The sequence below is a fragment of the Ascaphus truei genome, chromosome 6, assembly GCF_040206685.1.
Source record: "Ascaphus truei isolate aAscTru1 chromosome 6, aAscTru1.hap1, whole genome shotgun sequence".
Taxonomy (NCBI): Eukaryota; Metazoa; Chordata; class Amphibia; order Anura; family Ascaphidae; genus Ascaphus; species Ascaphus truei.
In genome coordinates, this window is record NC_134488.1 from 135,397,127 (window position 1) to 135,418,517 (window position 21,391).

The window sequence follows — 21,391 nt, forward strand, 5'->3', positions numbered from 1 at the left end:
CCCATGAGGCTTAGGGCCAAGCACATCAGGTGCTTCATAGGAGCCAATAGGGCTGCAGGACTGCCAGGAGAGCAAGTGGATACATTTCGCGGGCAAAAGAGCACACTAGTCAGTGAGAGACCGGAGCAGCCCAGGGAAGGAGGTAGGGTACAGGAGTCGGGGACTCCCTGTACTAGGCCAGTACCCCCAGGGCCAGAGATAGCTCAGCTCCCCAGTAAGGTGAGTGTTGCCAGGGGCAGCCCTCAGGTTAGGGACCCTGCCACTTACATTAGTGGGAGCTGGAAGAGGCAGGTTACAAAGAGTTGGATTCAGGGAGCTGTGAGGGAAGGAAGGGTGCGGGTAGCGAGTGCAGCTCCTGCCCCACATAGGTACACACACCCCAGGTAGGCTCCAACTCCCCACTAGTTGGGTGGGTAAGTGCTTAGGGAGGCCCAAGATAGGGACGCTGCCCTTAGCATAGAGTGCTGCACTGTCAGAGTCACAGCGGGCGGTGCTGTGAGGTCTGACAGGCAGGCACCTTGTTTAGCAGCACGTTGGCTGTTAGAGTTAGTGAGGCTTAGGGATGTGGGTAGTTAGGGGAGTGGGACAGGTCCTGACCCTTTAGGCCCATAGGAGTATCCCAAGCCACCATAGGTTGCTGTATTATAGGGACGGCCTATAGTGCAGCACGTGCCCCTTATATAGGTAGGGACACAGAGAAGTGTTGCTGTTCCCGTGAAGCGGGTGGACCCACGTTGGGGTCCACAGAGACTGTTCCGGAGTGGGACCGCTCTAGCGGTCCAGGTACAAGGAGTGCCGTGGAGGATCAGAAGGAGGCATCGCCCGACTGATCCTATGAGAAGTTTGTTGCTGACCCGAGCACCGGAGTTCTCGGCAGGTATTATACCATCATATGTGCACCAACAGGCCTAGAGGTTCTTAGTGACTGCGCAGTCACCCATTGACTATCTCTGTAGGAGTACGGGACATTGGGTGGGGTTCTTGGGACACTGGGTGGGATCACCTGGTGTCGGGGAATCGTCCTGCAAGACGTCACTGTTAGTGTCTCCTCGTGAGAGAGACACAGGTTATTATCCTTTGTTAGTAAAGTCGTTAGTTATATAATCACTGTGTGTGTGGTTTCTGATTGGGTTCCTATGTAGGGTCATTCTACACTTCCCTAGAATCCTACATAGGTGGAGGCGCTGAAAGAAGATCCGTTCCAGAGGATTCACCCCAGGCTCTCACTAGCGGAGGCTCAGACCTCCTGTGAGCCTGCAGGTATACGCACCACACCGGTAACACCACATGTTCTACTCACCCACACTATATATGAGATTGGGTGGGGTGGAATACCCGTTACAGTAGGTAAATACAGTTTATTGTGTAGAGGTGTAGGTATCTCTGTGTGTGCTTAGTAGTAAAGGGAGGTGAAAAGATAATCCTGTAGCACCATTACAGGGGTTACAGCAAGGTACTCACGAGTCCAGAGGAATGGTGGAAAAGACAATGGCAATGTGTGCTGGGCAGTAAGATAGCCTGGGGACAGACCATCTGTGGGCAGAGCAGAGGGGGAGAAAGCAGACTAACCCAATTGAGAGAAAAGCTGGGGCTGCTCTGGCAACTCACAGGAGTGTCTGGGGGAGCTGCAACATGTAGCAATAATGTTGCATCTTTAGTACAGCAAGCTGCTGGGAGAGAGGAAATGGCACTGCATTTATCACACAAGCACTGTGTTTGTGTGCAGAACCAAACACATACAGCTGGCTCTAATAAGCTGGCAAGCAGGGCTGCGAGGAAAGGGGGGGTGAAAAAGAAGTGCAGACAGGGGTATACCTGTTCCATGACACTTCCCGCGCCAGAAACTGTCTCATGGCAGAAGATTGCATATTTGATATGCTTCTCTATCACTGAAGAGGATAAGAGTTTTGTACAGGTATGAGCACTCAATGAGAAGTAGAACGCAAAACTAAGCATACCGTGACAATGGGGACAGCAATCAGCTCGTTTTGCTCACACTGCTAGAGCTGTTGTTTTGAATAACAGAGTTAAACTTCTGCTCCTGTTGGGTCTTACGCCATACCAAATTTCTATGGTGCCTTAGATTTGTCAACCAATAACAATAAGAAAATTCAGTATGTGTTTGGCACTGTGGCAGTTTGCACAGTAAATATTTTTCTCCCTATTGTATTGTATTGTATGTCTTTATTTATATAGCGCCATAAATGTACATAGCGCTTCACAGTAGTAATACATATCATATAAATAACAAATAATATAAATAACAGGTCATGGGAATAAGTGCTTCAGACATAAAAGTAACATTAAGGAAGAGGAGTCCCTGCTCTGAGGAGCTTACAATCTAATTGTAATTGTATTTTGTTATACCATAGCCACCTTTGTGCATATCTGTGATGCAGTACCAAAATGAGTGCTCATGAGTAGCCCCTTCCCACCATGTTCCTTGAAAAGCAGACCACTTCCACGTTTACAGTTCCTTTTGGAGCAAACCTGAAATACCTCTGAGATTTGCCTATAGGTAGATTTGCTACATGTGGGAGCAGAGAGCAGCTCAAAAGTAGCATGTGACAGTGATATTTCCTATCAGCTGGTTTAGCTCACACTGCTAGAGCTGTGGCCGAGAAAAGCAGTGGTCATGGGTCTGACATCATTCTAGTCGTTAGATTACTACCTTGGGCTTATTCACTCCATATAGTTTGTATAGAAATCCTTTTAGGAAGTGTGGGATGGGAATTATTTAAATATACATTATTTTGTATATCCATTCTTATATAATATCTCTCAGGGGGCCTCACGCATGCTCCTTTTCAGCACTGACATGTCTCCCCAATTTATTTGTAGGGGTGTTTGAGAGAATATATACAACTTGCGAGATATGTACTGTATAAACATTTTTTTTTTCATGCCACCACAAGGGTGGTGTGAGTAGCATTGCGGGTTTCCTCCAGTGCCTGAAATAGGGGTTTGGCTGTGAGAGCAAAACCTCATACATCGGCAAAACCCATGAGTCAGGCCGGGGATGGAGTTGGCACCAAATCATTTGCTTCCAAAGCAAGTACAATCCGGGCGTTTTGGCCATTAAACCATGCGGTTTGTCACTTTTATAAACGCGGTTTAAACCAGGCGATTTGCAAATGAGAATAGGGGTTTTTTTTCTCACCTTTCATTCCACGATTAGGGAGATGCCAAACCGCGTAGAGCTATGTGAATTGGCCCCTATATGCATAAGGAGTATTAAAGGGACAACCAGTCATGTAGTAGCATAAACAGAAGCAACTCACCTACTGGCAGAGAACTGGTTTGGTTTGATTTTGTACATGATGCACGCGGGTTGGTATATTCTTGTAATTTGACATCTCCAATGAAAGAATATGCCATGCAATAGCTCATAGAAGCACAGCCGAGTATTTGCCCAAAAGACAAACCTGTACGGCAAAATAAAAAGGAAATGTTATACCCTGGGCAATTCCCCACAGGCAGCATACAATGTACATGCCCCAGTGTCGTGAGGCAGCAACACGATAGGCCATGGGTTGGCATACTCCAGTTCTCAAGACTCTTCAACAGGTCAGGTTTTCAGGATATCCCTGCTTCAGCACAGATTATGTAGTCAACGACTGAGCCAATAATTGAGCCACCTGTGCTGAAACAGGGATGTCCCTGATCCCAGGAGTGTTGTTGGCTATTGAGGACTGGAGTTGGTCACCCCTATGATAGTGTAAAGTGCATCAATGGAATAGTAAGCAGCATAGGGACAGTAGCTTGTGACATTAAACATTCAATTGTGATATATATATATATATATATATATATATATATATATATATATATATATATATATATATATATATTATATTATATTATATATACACACACTCACACGCCAGGGGCAAGTGCATTTTATCCGCTGGCGAGGTCCTGCGGTGGGGTGCTGTCAGTCAGTCACCCACCCAATCAGTCAGACACCCAGTCAGTCAGTCAACCAGTCAGTCAGCCAGTCACCCACCCAGTCAGTCAGTCACCCAGTCAGTAAGTCAAGTCAGTCAAGTGTCAGTCACCCACCAAGTCAGTCAGTCAGTCACCCACCCACCCGCTCAGTCAAGTCAGTCAGACACCCAGCTAGTCACTCAGCCAGTCACCCACCCAGTCAGTCACCCACCCAATAATCCACCCAGTCACCCACCCAGCCAGTCAGTCACCCACCCAGTCAGTCTGTCACCCACCAAGTCAGTCAGTCAGTCACCCACCCAGTCAGTTACCCACCCACCCAGTCAGTCACCCACCCAGTCACTTACCACCAACCCAGTCACCCACCCAAATAGTCACCCACCCACCAAGTCAGTCACCCACCACCCACCCAGTCAGTCACCCACCCAGTCAGTCAGTCACCCACCACCCACCCAGTCACCCACCTAGTCAGTCACCCACCCACCCAGTCAGTCATCCACCCAGTCAGTTACCCACCCAGTCAGTCACACCAGTCAGTCACCCACTAAGTCGGTCACCCACTATGTCAGTCACCCACCCAGTCAGTCATCCACCCAGTAAGTCAGTCAGTCAGTCAGTTAGTCACCCACCCAGTCAGTCACCCACCCAGTCAGTAAGTCAGTCACCCACCAAGTCAGTTAGTCACCAACCCAGTCAGTCAGTCACCCAGTCAGTCACCCGCCCACCTAGTCAGTCACCCACCCACCCAGTCAGTCACCCAGTCAGTCAGTCAGACATCCACCCAGTCAGTCACCAACCCAGTCAGTCAGTAACCCACCAAGTCAGTCAGTCAGTCACCCACCCAGTCAGTCACCCACCAAGTCAGTCACCCACCCAGTCAGTCAGTAAGTCAGTCACCCAGTCAGTCACCCACCCAGTCAGTCACCCACCCAATCAGTCACCCACCCAGTCAGCCACCAAGCCAGTCAGTCACCCAGCCACCCAGTCAGTCACCCACCCAGGCATGGGATTCATGCCAGGGGCCTCCGGTGCTGATATTAATGGGTATCAACTCTGGAGACCCCCAGCATTAAACCGATGCAGGAAAGATCCATTTTTTTTTCTAAGTCCCCTCTAGCGCCTCTCAGCAGCTTCTCGGCAGCTTCTCGGCAGCTTCTCGGCAGCTTCTCACCACCTTCCTGCCAATATTTCCTGGCGGGAGGATTTTGAGAGGAAATCTCTTTTCTAGAACCGCAATTAGCCTCGATAAGCTAATCGGGGCTACTAGAATTGCACAAGTTTGAAAACCTGCCGATAAGTGGCTTCTCGCTGCTCGTTTGGTGATTTTTTTTTTCTCGAAAAAAAAAATGCCAAAAGGGCTTTTATCGGCGACTTATCGGGGCTTATTGAATAGCAGTAGGCCTTTTTGGTGATAAGGTGGAAATATGGGGCTTATCAGCGCTTAGTTCATAGGCCCCATAGTTGGACGCATCACTGCTTTGTGAATAGGCCCCTTGGTGTGGCAGTGAACAATGCCCGGCAGTGACAGTGTGGCAGTGACAGTGTGGCAGTGAACAATGCCCGGCAGTGACAGTGTGACAGTGACAGTGTGGCAGTGACAGTGTGGCAGTGACAGTGTGGCAGTGACAGTGTGGCAGTGACACAGTGGCAGTGACAGTGTGGCAGTGACCATGTGGCAGTGACAGTGTGGCAGTGACAGTGTGGCAGTGACAGTGTGGCAGTGGCAGTGTGGCAGTGACAGTGTGGCAGTGACCATGTGGCAGTGACAGTGTGGCAGTGACAGTGTGGCAGTGACAGTGTGGCAGTGGCAGTGTGGCAGTGACAGTGTGGCAGTGACCATGTGGCAGTGACAGTGTGGCAGTGACAGTGTGGCAGTGGCAGTGTGGCAGTGACAGTGTGGCAGTGACAGTGACCATGTGGCAGTGAACAATGCCCGGCAGTGACAGTGTGGCAGTGACAGTGTGGCAGTGACACTGTGGCAGTGACAGTGTGGCAGTGACCATGTGGCAGTGACCATGTGGCAGTGACCGTGTGGCAGTGAACAATGCCTGGCAGTGACAGTGTGGCAGTGGCAGTGTGGCAGTGACCATGTGGCAGTGACCGTGTGGCAGTGACCGTGTGGCAGTGACCGTGTGGCAGTGACCGTGTGGCAGTGACCGTGTGGCAGTGACAGTGTGGCAGTGACCGTGTGGCAGTGAACAATGCCTGGCAGTGACAGTGTGGCAGTGGCAGTGTGGCAGTGACCGTGTGGCAGTGACCGTGTGGCAGTGACCGTGTGGCAGTGGCAGTGTGGCAGTGACAGTGTGGCAGTGACCATGTGGCAGTGACAGTGTGGCAGTGACAGTGTGGCAGTGGCAGTGTGGCAGTGACAGTGTGGCAGTGACAGTGACCATGTGGCAGTGAACAATGCCCGGCAGTGACAGTGTGGCAGTGACAGTGTGGCAGTGACACTGTGGCAGTGACAGTGTGGCAGTGACCATGTGGCAGTGACCATGTGGCAGTGACCGTGTGGCAGTGAACAATGCCTGGCAGTGACAGTGTGGCAGTGGCAGTGTGGCAGTGTGGCAGTGACAGTGACCATGTGGCAGTGACCGTGTGGCAGTGACCGTGTGGCAGTGACCGTGTGGCAGTGACCGTGTGGCAGTGACCGTGTGGCAGTGACAGTGTGGCAGTGACCGTGTGGCAGTGACCGTGTGGCAGTGACCGTGTGGCAGTGACCGTGTGGCAGTGACCGTGTGGCAGTGACCGTGTGGCAGTGGCAGTGACAGTGACCGTGTGGCAGTGACCGTGTGGCAGTGGCAGTGTGGCAGTGGCAGTGACCGTGTGGCAGTGACCGTGTGGCAGTGACCGTGTGGCAGTGGCAGTGACAGTGACCGTGTGGCAGTGACCGTGTGGCAGTGGCAGTGTGGCAGTGGCAGTGACAGTGACAGTGTGGCAGTGAGCAGTCCCTATTTACAGATGTAGCCAACTTTATTATGCCTTTTGATGACACAAAATATTGGGTTATAATGGAGAATATCGGCGTTTTCATATGACTCAATAGGAATGTTAACACAGACTATTATCCCCCCATAACGCACAGCAGAGGAAGCCCCATCTCTATACCTATAACAGTGACACAGGGAACAAGGAGGAGCAGCTCCAGTACATTGGACTAAGGAGTGATCCCGAGTAACAATGCATGGGCTCAGATTTACCGTTGGTGTAATCGAAGCAGAACGTCTCGGCCCCGGTGCACTTCATGGCAGAGTTTGGAACACATTTCTCATTGTTCCTGAAGCGGCAGGTTGGACAGACCAGTCCATTCATGGTGTTATCCTCCTTCGGCACTAAAGGGAGAATGGCAGAGGTATTAGTTCCAATGAAGGAGAAGGCAGGGCGCTGCAGCTGATAAAATCCTCAGTTCTGCGCATACTTGTTTATCAAAAGTAGCAGCCGCCTCCTCAATGGTGTAAATCCCATATCTCTACCTATACTACCTCCTAGTCCAGGGGGGCTCAATTCCCGTGCGTAGGACCCCCCCAACAGGTCAGGTTTTAAGGATATCCAAGCTTCAGCACAGGTGGCTCAATCAGTGGCTCAGTCAAAGACTGTGCTGAAGCAGGGACTGATTGAGACACATCCTGAAAACCTGACCTGTTGGGGGGTCCTGAGCCCTGGAGTTGAGAACCTCTGTCTAAGGCTATGGCCCCAGTGCCTGCGCTGCACGCGCGCCCTTCACCGGCAGTCCCCCGTCCATCGCGAGAACAGTGGCGGGTGTGACGTCGGAGCACAGCCCACGCTGATTCCGGATCGACCTCAAAAGACATCAACAAAGAGGGGGTGGTGAGAAGTACTGCGGAGCAGTGATCCTGCTTACACATGTGTGTGCTACATTATATGCCGTATTTTTATTGCACTATTGTAAGTGCGTTATTTATATTTTACACATAACTTTTTTCTTTTATACTATTGATCTGTGCTATGTAGTTTCTTTGTATTTTCCTATATGGGATTGGTGTTCCCCTGAGCCATCTGAGGGAATCCCTGACTTCCACAGACTTCCAGAGAATCTCCAGCCACCGCAATACTTATATCACCTGCTTTATCTCATCTAACATCTTGTGAGCAGGCTGCATATAGAGCCAAGTCCACAACACTTTTTTTCAACATTTTATTACGTCTGCACTTAAATTGTCTGCACTGCTGTCTTTGTCTCCCAATATGCTCCCCCTGGATTGTACAAAATATATCCGCACTTTGGAACCAGTGAAGACAGGTTCCACCAGAGGGTTTGAGCTGGGAGTACAGACTCATCTATTTATATTTCACCATTTATTCACTTTGTGTTATATTTGTATTTTCACACAATAACTTCCTAATTAATTATTCACTGTATTTTGAGTGAGCACTTAATGTTGTTTGCACCTTTTCTGTCACCTTCACTCATGAACGCCAACAGGGGTGGTCTGCCGGGGTTGGCGTCCCGACCTGAGTCAAAAAAAAAAAGTGTCTGAAAAAAAAAATTGCTGTCCTTTTTGCTTTCCCTTTTTGCCTTAACCCGTGCTCTCCCAGAGTCCCCAGCCACGCTCTCAGCCCCTCATACTGTCCCCAACCCCCCCTCCCACCCCTCCCACCATCCCCAACCCCCTTTCCCCCCACACACCGTCCCCAACGCCGCCAAAACCGTCCCCAACCCCCCCCCACTTCCCTCCATTCCCCAACCCCCCAACCCCTCCCACCGTCCCCAACCCCCTCCCCACTCACCCCTCCCACCACACCCAACCCCCCCTCCCACCCCTCCCACCATCCTCAACCCCCCTCCCAACATCCCCAACCCATCTCCCCCCCTCCCACCGTCCCCAACCCCACCAATCCCCCCTCCCTCCCACCATCCCCAACCCTCCCCCTCCCACGGTCCCCAACCCCCTCCCACCCCTTCCACCATCCCCAACCCCCCCTCCCACAGTCCCCAATCCTCCATCCCATCCCTCCAACAATCCCCAATCCCCCATCCCATCCCTCCAACAATCCCCAATCCCCCATCCCACCCCTCCCACCGTCCCCAATCCCCCCTCCCACCCCTACCACCGTCCCCAACCCTGGCGGAGCCATAATGATGGGACCATGCAGGTGGAGATGCTGGGAGGAGAAGGTAGGAAAGTTAGAGGCCCCTGCTCTATCCCCCCGGTTATCCGTGTAATTATTGTGGGGGGAGCACACACAGGGCCTTTGAAATTGCAGTATTCAGTGCAGTGGCACTGACTGCACCGCCTACATCCTTCCAACCTTCCTTATCAGTGTGACGCGTCTATGCCGTAATGCAATTACACGTCCGGCCACCTCATTTCCCGCTGTCACCGTAGTCTCGGTGCGTATGTACTTGGCTCAGCCATTTAAGCAGTATGGCGTTCAACACGTGATGATGTCACAGCGTGTTAGTGTCGTAATTGTGACGGTGCTCATCTCTCCCCAAGAGGCCGACCTGCAGGGCTGTGGCAGGATATATGGGAACTGACTTAGGCCTAGGGACTGAGTAATGATCAATGAGAATATCCGGGCCACATGCCAAGACCGGGTTAAGGTGCCGCAGCATAGAGGGGGTCACAGTTCCAAGGTCAGGGCAGGAGACAGGCAAACTGTGTCCAAGTCCAGGCAGAGGTTCAGCGAAGGCAAAACATAGCAGGGAACCATATGGGGTGCAGGAACACAAGGATCGCACACCAAGCTCAGATGACCCCAAATGTTGGTCATCTTGGTAGAGTCAGGCAGTTTCAGCAATGTGTTACTGCGCGAGGAGGGACGGTCACGACGGCAAACCCTGACTCTAATGTCATGATGACCAAGTACAAAGGAAGAGATTATTTGCCGTGGAAGTGGGAAGTAATCATTCATCCCAGTGTAGCGCGGCTGCGGTTATTCTCCTCTCCAGTTTGTACTGACAGTTTAAAGACCGCACATACAGACTTTAACAGAACGCTGTGCTTACAGCAGTAAAGAAAACACGAGATACTGTATAGATATAGCTAGGTACAGACTTTTACTAGCTTAGTGTTCACACTGATGCAGGTAACACAGGTAAATGTAATAAGACATGCGTATATGTGCTTTACTTACATAAAGGACTGTTGTGTATATGTGCTGTGCTTACATATAGGACTGCTCCGTATAGGTGCCGTACTTACATATAGGACTGCTGCGTATATTTGCTGTACTTACATATAGGACTGCTGCGTACAGTATATGTGCTGTACTTACATATAGGACTGCAGCGTATATTTGCTGTACTTACATATAGGACTGCTGCATAAAGGTACTGTACTTACATATAAGACTGCTGCGTATAGGTGCTGTACTTACTTATAGGACTGCCATCGCAGCTGGTGCTGAACACGACATTATAATTTGGGGACATCATCTTGCCCATCTTGTTACAGAGATAAAAACGCTCACATTTTTTTCTGAAGATGAAGTTAACCACTTCTGTATCCACTGAGGAAGAGGAACAAACATAGACCTGGTTCAAGCTACAAGAAAGGCCTATAGGACTATGTTTATCAAGTGATGTTATACCGTGAGACACAACAGCTGGGAACACGTGGGATTAACTGATGGAATATATATATATATATATATATATATATATATATATATATATATATATATATATATATACTAGCTGATCTACCCGCGTTGCCTGGGATTTACTTTTCCCGCTCCCCTCCTCTCTCCGCTCCCCCTGTCTCTTTTTCTGCCCCCCTCTCTCTCTCCACTCCCCCCTCTCTCTGCTCCCCCTGTCTCTTTTTCCGCTCCCCCTGTCGCTTTCTCCGCTCCCCTCTCTCCACTCCCCCCTCTCTCTGCTCCCCCTGTCTCTTTTTCCGCTCCCCCTGTCGCTTTCTCCGCTCCCCTCTCTCCGCTCCCCCTGTCTCCACTCCCCATCTCTCTCTCCGCTCCCCGTCTCTCTCTCCGCTCCCAGTCTCTCTCTCTGCTCCCCTCCTCTCTCTCCGCTTCCCCCTCTCCCTCCGCTCCCCACTCTATCTCTGCTCCCCCCTCTCTCTCCGCTCCCCCCCTCTCTCCGCTCCCCGTCTTTCTCCGCTCCCCCGTCTTTTTCTCTGCTCCCCCTTCTCTCTCCACTCCCCCCTCTCTCTCTCTGTTCCACCCCTCTTTCTCCGCTCCCACCTCTCTGTATCTCTGTCCCCATTCCCCTCTCTGTGTCCCACTTCCCCTCTCTCCCCCAATCTCTCTTTTCTCAGACGTTTCCCCCTTCACATTAATGCCCCCCCCCCTCCCCCTGGGAAAGCGCGGTGTTGTTGTAGGGTGTGATGTGAAGGTAGCAGCGGTGGCGCCCCTGCGGTGAAGGGAGACGGGAGGAGGGTGGTGCGACGGCTCCCGTGAGGAAGATGTAGTAGTTTGGAGTCGGGAGGACGTGGCTGCAGCGGCGGGCCTGAGGTGAGGGAGGGAGGCGGTAGAGGGTGATGTGGCATCGGTGGCGCCCCTGAGTGGAAAGTGATGATGTACCGACGGGCCTGATGTGAGGCGGGGGAGGGTGGTTTGGCTGCAGTGGCGCTTCTGCGGGGAAGGGAATCTTGATGGACGCAAGAGGTGTGAGTGTGTGAGACAGTGAAGGGACACAAGAGATGGGGGGGGGAGGTGAGACAGTGTGCGGTTCCGGCAATAACCCCCTGAGGGGAAGTGAGGCCGGAGGGACGCAAGAGGTGTGGGGGGGTGCGACAGTGAAGGGCCGCAAGAGGGGGGGGTGTGAGACAGTGTGCGGTCCTTGCAATAACCAGAGCGCAAGAGGCGCTCGTAGCAAATGGAGGAGTAGGAGTAAGTTGCTTTCCTGGCAATCACCAAATGAAGAGTGAGGCCAAGGGTGTGAGTGTGAGGGGCTGCGTAGGCGTGGCTGTGACGTCAGGCCACCCCCTGCAGGCCAATGAGGACAGACAAACATTTTTTCACTCATATATATATATACAGTAGATATACAGTTGTGTGAAAAAGAAAGTACACCCTCTTTGAATTCTATGGTTTCTATGTTCAAATTTAATGATAATACATAGTGGTTAGTCTGTTAGTCATATTATATATATACAGTATGGTGAGAAAGTTGATAATCTTCATATTAAGTATGTGTTTAAACTACAATAAAATACAACAAAGTGTTAATAGAATCCGATGTTATGTGGTCTTGTTAGACTTTGTAAAAGATACTGTATAGTAATCAGTAATGATTAAAATATGAATATCAATATGAGGAAGCTGACTATCTTTTTTGAATGACAATCTTTATGTAAGATATATAATATATAGATATATTGATATAGATATATTGATATAGATATATTAATATAGATATATAGTGATATAAATGAATATATATTTAGATATATATAGATATATATTGATATAAATGAATATATATTGATATAAATGAATAAACAGCGCCTGTTAAGGTGATCACCTGAATCGTGATCCCACAAATTCACAACAAAACACCAAATAACTTAGCCAGCACAGATTACCTATAATAACCATTAAATTGTGCAAAATATTTGTGTGGTGGTGATGGCTCTGATGGTGGGTAAAATGTGAGATGTGACTAAATAATATATGATAAAACAATATAAAATTGAAAATAAAAAATGACAATGTTAAAATACAGTATATTGTTAAAGTTCAAAATTGCGCCCTCTTGCTTGAAAAGTCAACAAGGAGTAAATTTAAGACTATATCTAGAAGAAATAAATTTGGTGAACAAAAATCTTCTATTAAATCTCCTCTTTTTATTACTACATACAGTATAACAATGCAGCACAAAGTATAATATCCATTCTTAACAGACATTGGAGCATAATTTTAAGAGATCCAATTATAGGCCTAAAACTACCACCAAAAATACCTGTGGTTTTTCATAAAGCAAGAAATTTTAAAACAATACTAACTCCAAGTCGTCTAAAACAAAATATTGATCAACCCATTAATGTGATATCTAAAAGTGGTAATTTCTCTTGTGGGCATACGAGATGTTTGACATGTAGACATTTACATAAATTGGATCAGATTACATCACATTTCAATAATTCTGTACATACTGTGAAGGGCCATGTCAATTGCCTATCTACATTTTTAGTTTACATTATCACATGCCTTTGTGGCTATCAATATGTGGGCAGGACAGCACACACTTTAAGTACGCGCTTCCTGGAACATAGGCGTAACATAATTCATGGCTTCTCAACGCATAGTTTGTCAAGACACTATCTTGAAAAACACAATAAAGACCCCTCTTCACTTTCTGTTTTAGGACTAGAGATCATTCCGTCCAAATTGTTGTGTGGTGATAGATACTGGAGGCTCAACACACGAGAGACATATTGGATTTATGTGTTTGACACATTAAATCCGAAAGGTCTCAATGATTGCATTGATACAAGCACCATAGTGCAGTGCGGCTTCCTATCCCTGTTATAATTGATGGGGTCACAGAGGTCTGGTTTGAATATGACAGAGGTCTGGTTTGAACATGTTTAGCATGTTCCCTCTGTTTCCTTGACCAAAAGCAGTTGAGGGGGCCCTTGGCTAGACACACATGAAAAAGACATTAGTTTCATTTAATATATAATAATTATAACATGCACACTAATATAGGTTTATTCACATCACAGATTTAATATTTAATTTCAATATTATAAAGCACACATAAGTACACAATAAGGTCACTTCACATATTTTTTATAATTCCTATTTATATATGATTAATCATAATTTAGGTTTATTTTATTCAAATTTCACAATCACTCAATTTTTGAATTAAGTATATGTAGACACATACAGTATATTGGAGTTATTATACACTTCACATTTAATCACATACATTTAATACACACAAAGTTCACGTAGCATATATAATTAGAGATATTCATATTATGTTCATTATTCATCCATAAATCACATCTGGATTGCTTGATTTCTCGGTTTGTTCTCTTTATTTCTTTAGCATCCCTGTTAACAAAGCCAATTCGACTTTGTAGCCTATTCAAGGTGTAATTTTATACATATCCGTGCGATAGGTGTTATTTTCCACCAATATTTTTTTATATATATGGGTACTTCCAATCAACTTTATTCTCCATCAACGGGCCGATAGGAGTAATCGTGTTCTATATCCCTATTAAACATAGAACAATCACGTAGCACTAGATACTGCTTTTACTGTCAGTATATGGTTTAATATATACATCCATTATCAAGGTCTGAACATGGTTCAGAGAGCAATCCATTTCTTTTTCTTAAAATAATTTTTAATTATTTCTTTAAAGTTTTAATAGAATTAAAATTGATTTATTTAAATTATACCATATATATTTTATTTATCATTATAATTAATCACATTTTGGTTCATGTTTTTTTCTGTTGGTTTCATTTATTCTATATTCATTTATTAATTATTTGTATTTATATTTTATTCCAATTCAATCATTGTCATTTTCTTTATATACGTTTATAGTTTTTTTATTATCATCATTATTATGTTTACACTATCCCATCAAGCCTATTTATCTAATTATTTTCAATTATTTTCAATATTTCATTTATTTATTTACACATTAATATACACATTTTTAGTTAAGTGCAATTTAGAGTTTAGATCATCCATTATTAGATGGAATATATGTTTCATGAACAATTCTTAAACATCTCTGCAGATATATAGTAGAGAGGATGAATATATATGTGTATATAGATATTAGTATATACATACAGTACCTATTGGTCATCAAATGTATATGTGTATAGATTATTATTATTATTATTATTATTATTATTATTATTATTATTATTATTATTATATTTCATTGTATTAGAACCTGTCTATGCAGTTGTAGCTAATTTATATCTATATTGTTTATTGCATTCTTTTTTAAGACATATATTATCCAATTAATCATATTTCTTTCCTTTTCTTTGTTAGTAAGTTATATCACTTAATACATTGTCATGTACTCTGCCATTTAATATATTGCTAGGAGAATTGAATGTCAAGACTAGCACAGATGACTTGATTTAGTCATTAGTACAGACATCAGTTGCGATTGTATGATTGGACTGAAGGACTATTAATAGCAACCTATTGCAAGTGCAGTCCATCCCCTGATGAAATCCGCTGTGCCGGAAGAAATGCGTAGGGTCACGTGGTTGAGTGAGCTACGGTGGTGGACCAGCTCAGATGCCAGACGTCAGAGGAAGGGGAAGGAGTTCCCTGAGTCGCCCGTAAAACAGATTGTATTTGCTAGGAACCACAGGCTGCAATTTCGGGTTGCCGGAGAGACATTTACCAGGTGACACCAGCAGCAGTGAGGTCTTACAAGGATACACACAGTGTGACGGAGCAAACAGACGGCGATTTGGCTACATGTTGGCGCATGGGCTTGCCCATACAATGCTTTTTATTCAGTGAAAAATTGTGAGTGTGCATTTGACGTGATTCATGTCATTTAAACTTTGTTATTGGATTTTACACAGGAGGGCCTGAGTCTCCCGCGATGACATGGGGGTCAACAGGAACAGGTTACTGGGGTGGATGCCTTCGTTCTTGTTCAATGGAGCCTCCATCTGCAGTAAGCCCCAGGGATGTGGGGTGGAATCCCTACCGCAGAATCCCCTCCACAGGGATGAGAGATTCCAGTCTCCCAACACTCAGTAGTTTATCAGCAGGCTCTTTATTCTCTCAGCAACAGCAGGTACAGTTAATCAATACAGTACACTAGCTGTTCTCCCTTCAGATGTTCCCTGCCTCCACTCTGGACCCCAAGGGCCATCCAGAGTAGGGATAACTCTTCACTCACCCCCTAAGCAGGGTGAGAGGTATTTGGTCCACCTATAACTCACTAGGCCCTACTCCTCAGGAACCTAACTCACTCTAACTACTGTCAGACTGACAGAACACACACTTATTGTGCCACTAAATAGGAAGTGCACTGCTCTTTATGATATCAGCAGGCACTGCCCCTGTGTCTCTTGCTTTGACACAGGGTCAGGTGACCTACCTCCACCATTCAGGACAAGTGCTTGAAGTGGGGGAAACCCATGATAACCCATGATAACTCCTGGCAACCTGCCCTTACCAGGGATTAAACCAGGAGGAGGATAGAACTATAGCCCCATTTCTTACCAGGGCTACACTTTATATATATTTATATATAAATATATATATATATATACATACATACACACACATTATAAATTAATAATCAATAGAGGTGATTATTTACATGTTTATTTACTACAAATCAAAATCTTCATAAGTATGTTAATACGAAGTAATCCGTTTCCCTCTGAAAGAAGTATAGTGAATATTGATTTATAATATGGGTGGTTCTAACTGTCATTTAATGAAACAGTTAATAATATATAGTTATAAAAAGAAATAAATTTATAACGAAGATCTGGATTTTTTCCAACTATTCTGAATAGTGTCCTTTTTTAGATTTTGTATAATAGAATGATTATTTCCAACTATGAGCGTTTTTGAAGTGTTCAATTTATGTATAATAGATTATGTAGTAGTTAGTGATGGATATAAATAAATTACAATAAAAAAAATTATGTATTCCAAAACAATGGTCAATCTATATATGGTATTTAATATAGTCTCTTTTCTGCAATTGAACAAACAGGCAAAATGCTTGTAATAAAGATACAGACTCTACATGTATATATTAATGGGTTATTAACAAATTAAGTATAGCCCTGGTAGGTTTGGGCTATTATTCTATCCTCCTCCTGGAAGTATTACCTGTGTAAGGGCAGGTTTGCCAGGAGTAATCATGGTTTTTCCCCACTTCATGCTGTGCAGTGAGTCAGCGAAGGCAGTGTCATCAGGCCCTGTGTCCAATTAGAAGACACAGGGGTGGTGCCTGTTGAAGCTACTTATTGCATAGCACTTCCTATTTAGGAGAGTTGATCCCTACCGTGAGAGGGACAGGGTCACCCAGACCGAACTGCCAGGACTGTCAGGCTTGCGGCCTCCCTACGGGGAGTGAGAGGGTGCACCCCATACCTCCTATCCTGCATAGAGGATAGGGGAAGAGCAAGACCCACTCTTGGTGCCCTAGGCTGGGAGTGAGGTCAGGGACATCCTGGAGGGAGACGGCTGGTGTGTGATCTGGCTGATGACTGCTGAATAGAGAAGACCAATAAAGACTGCATTTTACCTATATTCCTGCCTGAGAGTGACGTGTATCTGGAGGAGGAGAAGTCGTATTCTCTTGTAGATACTTCACCCCATACCGCTGGGGGCTGCAGGAGATGGAGGTGATATCGAGGCACCACCCCAGAAACCAGTCCTGTTATCCTCCATTTCATCGCGGGAGACTCAGGGCCCCATGTTACTAGCAGGTCTGCAGCACACACATGTCTTATGTGAGTAACTACTCCCAGCTCCAAGAATAGCAATGTAGAGACTCTGAGACAAACGCTGAGAGACCCAAATAAAAAATATATATAAAGTTTATAAAGTCCAATATGGTTCTAAATCCGTAGCAAATCGGGTAAGAATTCGCAGGCAGACAGAATCGCATGTAGTATAGCTGTAAGGAAACTGACTGGAAGGGAAAGATGGACCAAATAAGAGAATTGCTAGAGAAACTGAAGCCAGCCTTAAACCGTGCCCCTAGTAACTCAGTTAGCATGTAATTCTCAGTCCTAACTTCTGCATCCCATGGTGTCCAGAAGTATTAGTGTAAATACCTGAATCCTTGTGTTGTAGCCTTTGAGATCCCGCGTGCTGAAGCCGTGGCAATGACTGGAGCCTTAGACGTCCGGAAAACTCCAGGCTGATACACGTGGAGGTGCCCGTCTCTTGTCGGCGTTCCACCGTGATGCATAGCGAACTGCCGGAACCTGCGCTGCGGAAGTGCGTCACTCCAATCGTGGGATGATAGAATTCAAAAAACAAATTGGTTGAACAGCAGGAACCAAAAAAAACACCGATCAACTCACCAGAGGTAGAAAAAATGAAAACACTTTTTTTATTTTTTCTATCTCTGGTGAGTTGATCGGTGCTTTTTTTGGTTCCTGCAGCACACACCCAGGTAACCGGAGCATTAGATTCCAAAGAGACCCTATCTCAAATTGAGGGGGGGGGCGGGGAAATCAGGGTTACATAAGTAATTAACCAATGGGAATCGGGAGGTGATTATATAACCTAAGGTAGGGGTAGGTACAAACATATCACCCCTGATGAAGCCGTAACGGAGAAACGCGTAGGGCGTGTTGGTTCATTGTGCCAGTGTATGCAGAAGTGAGAGGACGTGTATCCACTGTATGTCCGAGACCGGCATCTGTGATGTCAGCATTGAAGGAGCGCAAAGATCCCGCGAGACCTAGACGCAGTCACGCGACACGGAAGCGCCAGAAGAGTATCGAGACACCAGCTGCAGGACAGTGAGTCCTTGAAGGAGCGCGAAGATCCCTTGTGGTCTAGACACAGTCACGTGCTACGGAAGTGCCAGAGGTGTACCGTGTACCGTGACACCAGCTGCAGGACAGTGCTGTGAGTTCAGATTAAGCCGGTTTTCAGGACAAGTATGAGATACTCTTAACAGTCTCAACTACTTTTAAAGAGCTCATATGGTATTTTAATGTTTTTTTATTAAAACAGAGTTACACTATATTTGTGTCCCTTACCTTCCCTTACATATATCCATGGTTAATCTATGAGACGGAGGACAGATACTTGGGACCCCGTTGCAGACATATATGAATTGCCCAAAGTAATATTCCAAGACGTCTGAGGAGGATTGAAAAATTGTGTCCTGTTCCAGATCCCAGGGTGGATAAAAGGCTTGAATTGCTATAATAACTGTGAGTGCATATCTTACCCTTTTAAAGTGTTACCAATCAGTACATACTACCCTATGTTCTTTTGCTTTTTCTCCTTTTGCGCTTAGGCCATTCTTGCGGTATCTACCTTTTTACAGCTACTGTGGAGCTGTTGACCTATATGGCAGCAGGCTGAAACAGGGATAGTTAGATTGAAAGGGTTATTACCTTCCGATTCATATGAGGTTTAATTAACTTTACATATATATATATATATATATATATATATATATATGTATATATATATATATATATATATATATATATGTGTGTGTATATGTAGCCATGTGTAAAATTGGTGTACATATCTCTCTCATGCTGGCAGTAATCCTGGTAAGAAGGCAGGGTTGCCAGTAGTTATCATGGAGGTTTGCCCTCAAACCCCTGTGATATGTCATATGTAGCAAATGAAGTGACAGCATGCTTTGTGTCCACTGATAGTGACACAGAGGTGGGTCTTTCTGGAGCCTATATATTGCACAGAACTCCCAAAAGTTAGTGTGTGTCATCCAGTGGACGATCTCTGGAGTTCAAGGTCTGCAGCAGTTCAAGTCTGTCTGCCAAAGTGGCAAAGGGACAATCTGATTACACACTGTGTCCAGGGCTCTGGCACAGCGGGTGGTCTCCCTTAGGGGAGAGGTGGAAAGACAACTTAATCAGAAGACAGGAGGAACCTTCTGAATGGAGGACCTCTACAAGATGTGCGGCTAAGTGTCGGCCGCTGTGATGGGCAGTCTGCCACAAGACATGCTAATAAAGATGCCCATGAAAAGAACCTTCTTGCCTGTGAGTGGAGTTACTCAGGGAGAAGGTGCATCAAGGAGTTCCCCATCAGAAACTCCTGCCTGCCGCTGTAGGGATCTGAATGTGAGTAGGACTCAGCACACTACCTCAGCCGCCTGTCATGGTGAAATCCCCAACCACATCAAGCGGGAGACTCAGTGGTCCTGTGAGCCAGCAGGTGCACCACACCACACAGACATGTAATTGGGACAGTTTCTCACATATGGGGTCAGGATCAGAAGGGCCCAGAGAAACACTGTTTTATATATATATATATATATATATATATATATATATATATATATATACAAAAAAAAGGGGGAAACCAAGAAGTAGCGCCTACTGAATTCTAAACCTACATAGATGGGTCTGAGGAACTATGATGACCTAATTGACTAATAAATGTTACAAAAATGGGTACAAAAAAATCAAATATAATAATAATCAACTAATATAAAAAATATATATGAAAATGCTAAAATGTATTAAAATAAATTAAACAATTATATAAAATAATACAAATTAGATGATACAAAAACCAGTCCCAGAACACTGTCCTCCAGAGTCTTTGCAGCCTGTTTGGGGGGAACACCACTCCCTTGGAGATATCTAAAAGAAAAACAAACAAAAAACAGGCGCACTCACAGTGTAGTAAGGTTATAAATTTATATGGAACTGGAATTAAAATATGAACTGCGCACTCACAAACAAATCAGATAATATCACATGTATGAGATAAATACTCAATCGCCAACAACTGTAGCAGGGTCCCAGCTGAGCCCCCGGTGTAGAACCAGTGTCCCGTCTCTGTACAGGGGACCGATGATCGTGGCAAACACTCCGTGTACCGGGAGTAGATTACATGTGCCATGTCCCCTCTGCTGTTAGATGTCATCTCACCACAGGGAACCTGCGGATCAGCTATGTTACTCTCACCATAGGAAGCGTTGCAGTTGTAGTCCACCCAGATGACACAGGGCTGAGCGTCTCCGTTTGCACCTGAAGTGCTAGCAGTTCAATATGTATAATAATATACAATGTGACCCCTGACGAAGTCCACAAGACGAAACGCATAGGGCGTGTTATTTGGATTACATTTGCAGTACATTATTGTATAGAGTGTATACATTGTATACAGTGACCCAGTGCCATTGTAAGCCATGCATGCCCATGCCATCACACTGCCTCCACCGTGTTTTACAGATGATGTGGTATGCTTCTGATCATGAGCCATTCCAAGCCTTCTCCATCCTTTTTTCTTCCCATCATTCTGGTACAGGTTGATCTTAGTTTCATCTGTCCAAAGAATGATGTTCCAGAACTGGACTGGCTTTTTAAGATATTGTTTGGCAAAGTCTAATCTGGCCTTTCTATTCTTGAATATTATGAATGGTTTGCACATGAATGATTTGCACCTTATGGTGAACTCTCTGTATTTCCTCTCATGAAGTCTTCTCTTTATGGTTGTCATGCTCGTGCTGCCTGCAAACCTGACAAGACCCCGGTACTGAGGTGGAAAGGGAGAACACCACACACCCACAGCAGCGGAGGCGTGCCCGGAGTGTGGTATTGGAGCGGATCCGGGTCTGGGCTAGAGAGAAGGGTTAGTCGGGTTCTTGCCGGTCCTGGGTAGTGGAATATAGAGTGGTCGTGTCCGTAAGCCAAAGGTCTGGCAGTAGAGAGAGCTGCGTAGTCGAGTTCTGTTTGTCAAGTCTGAGGGGTAGAGACGACAGCGTAGTAGAGTTCTGTAGCCAGGGTCAAGATCCAGAGAAGGTAAGCAAATGGGCCAGGTCAGGAA

The 21,391-nt window shown here is 45.8% G+C and overlaps 1 protein-coding gene across 1 annotated transcript in view; it reads right to left on the reverse strand.

Moving 5' to 3' along the window:
- LOC142498173 (uncharacterized) overlaps window positions 1–21,064 on the reverse strand; it is a 40,580-nt gene extending 19,516 nt beyond the window's left edge. Inside the window, exons 1-5 of the mRNA XM_075606683.1 lie at window positions 21,009–21,064; window positions 20,494–20,600; window positions 10,288–10,419; window positions 7,146–7,277; window positions 3,282–3,425 (exon numbers count right to left, since the gene is read on the reverse strand). Coding sequence (XP_075462798.1) covers window positions 3,282–3,425; window positions 7,146–7,277; window positions 10,288–10,419; window positions 20,494–20,600; window positions 21,009–21,064 — 571 coding nt within the window. The remainder of the gene's footprint in view (window positions 1–3,281; window positions 3,426–7,145; window positions 7,278–10,287; window positions 10,420–20,493; window positions 20,601–21,008) is intronic.
- Window positions 21,065–21,391: the final 327 nt, after the last annotated feature.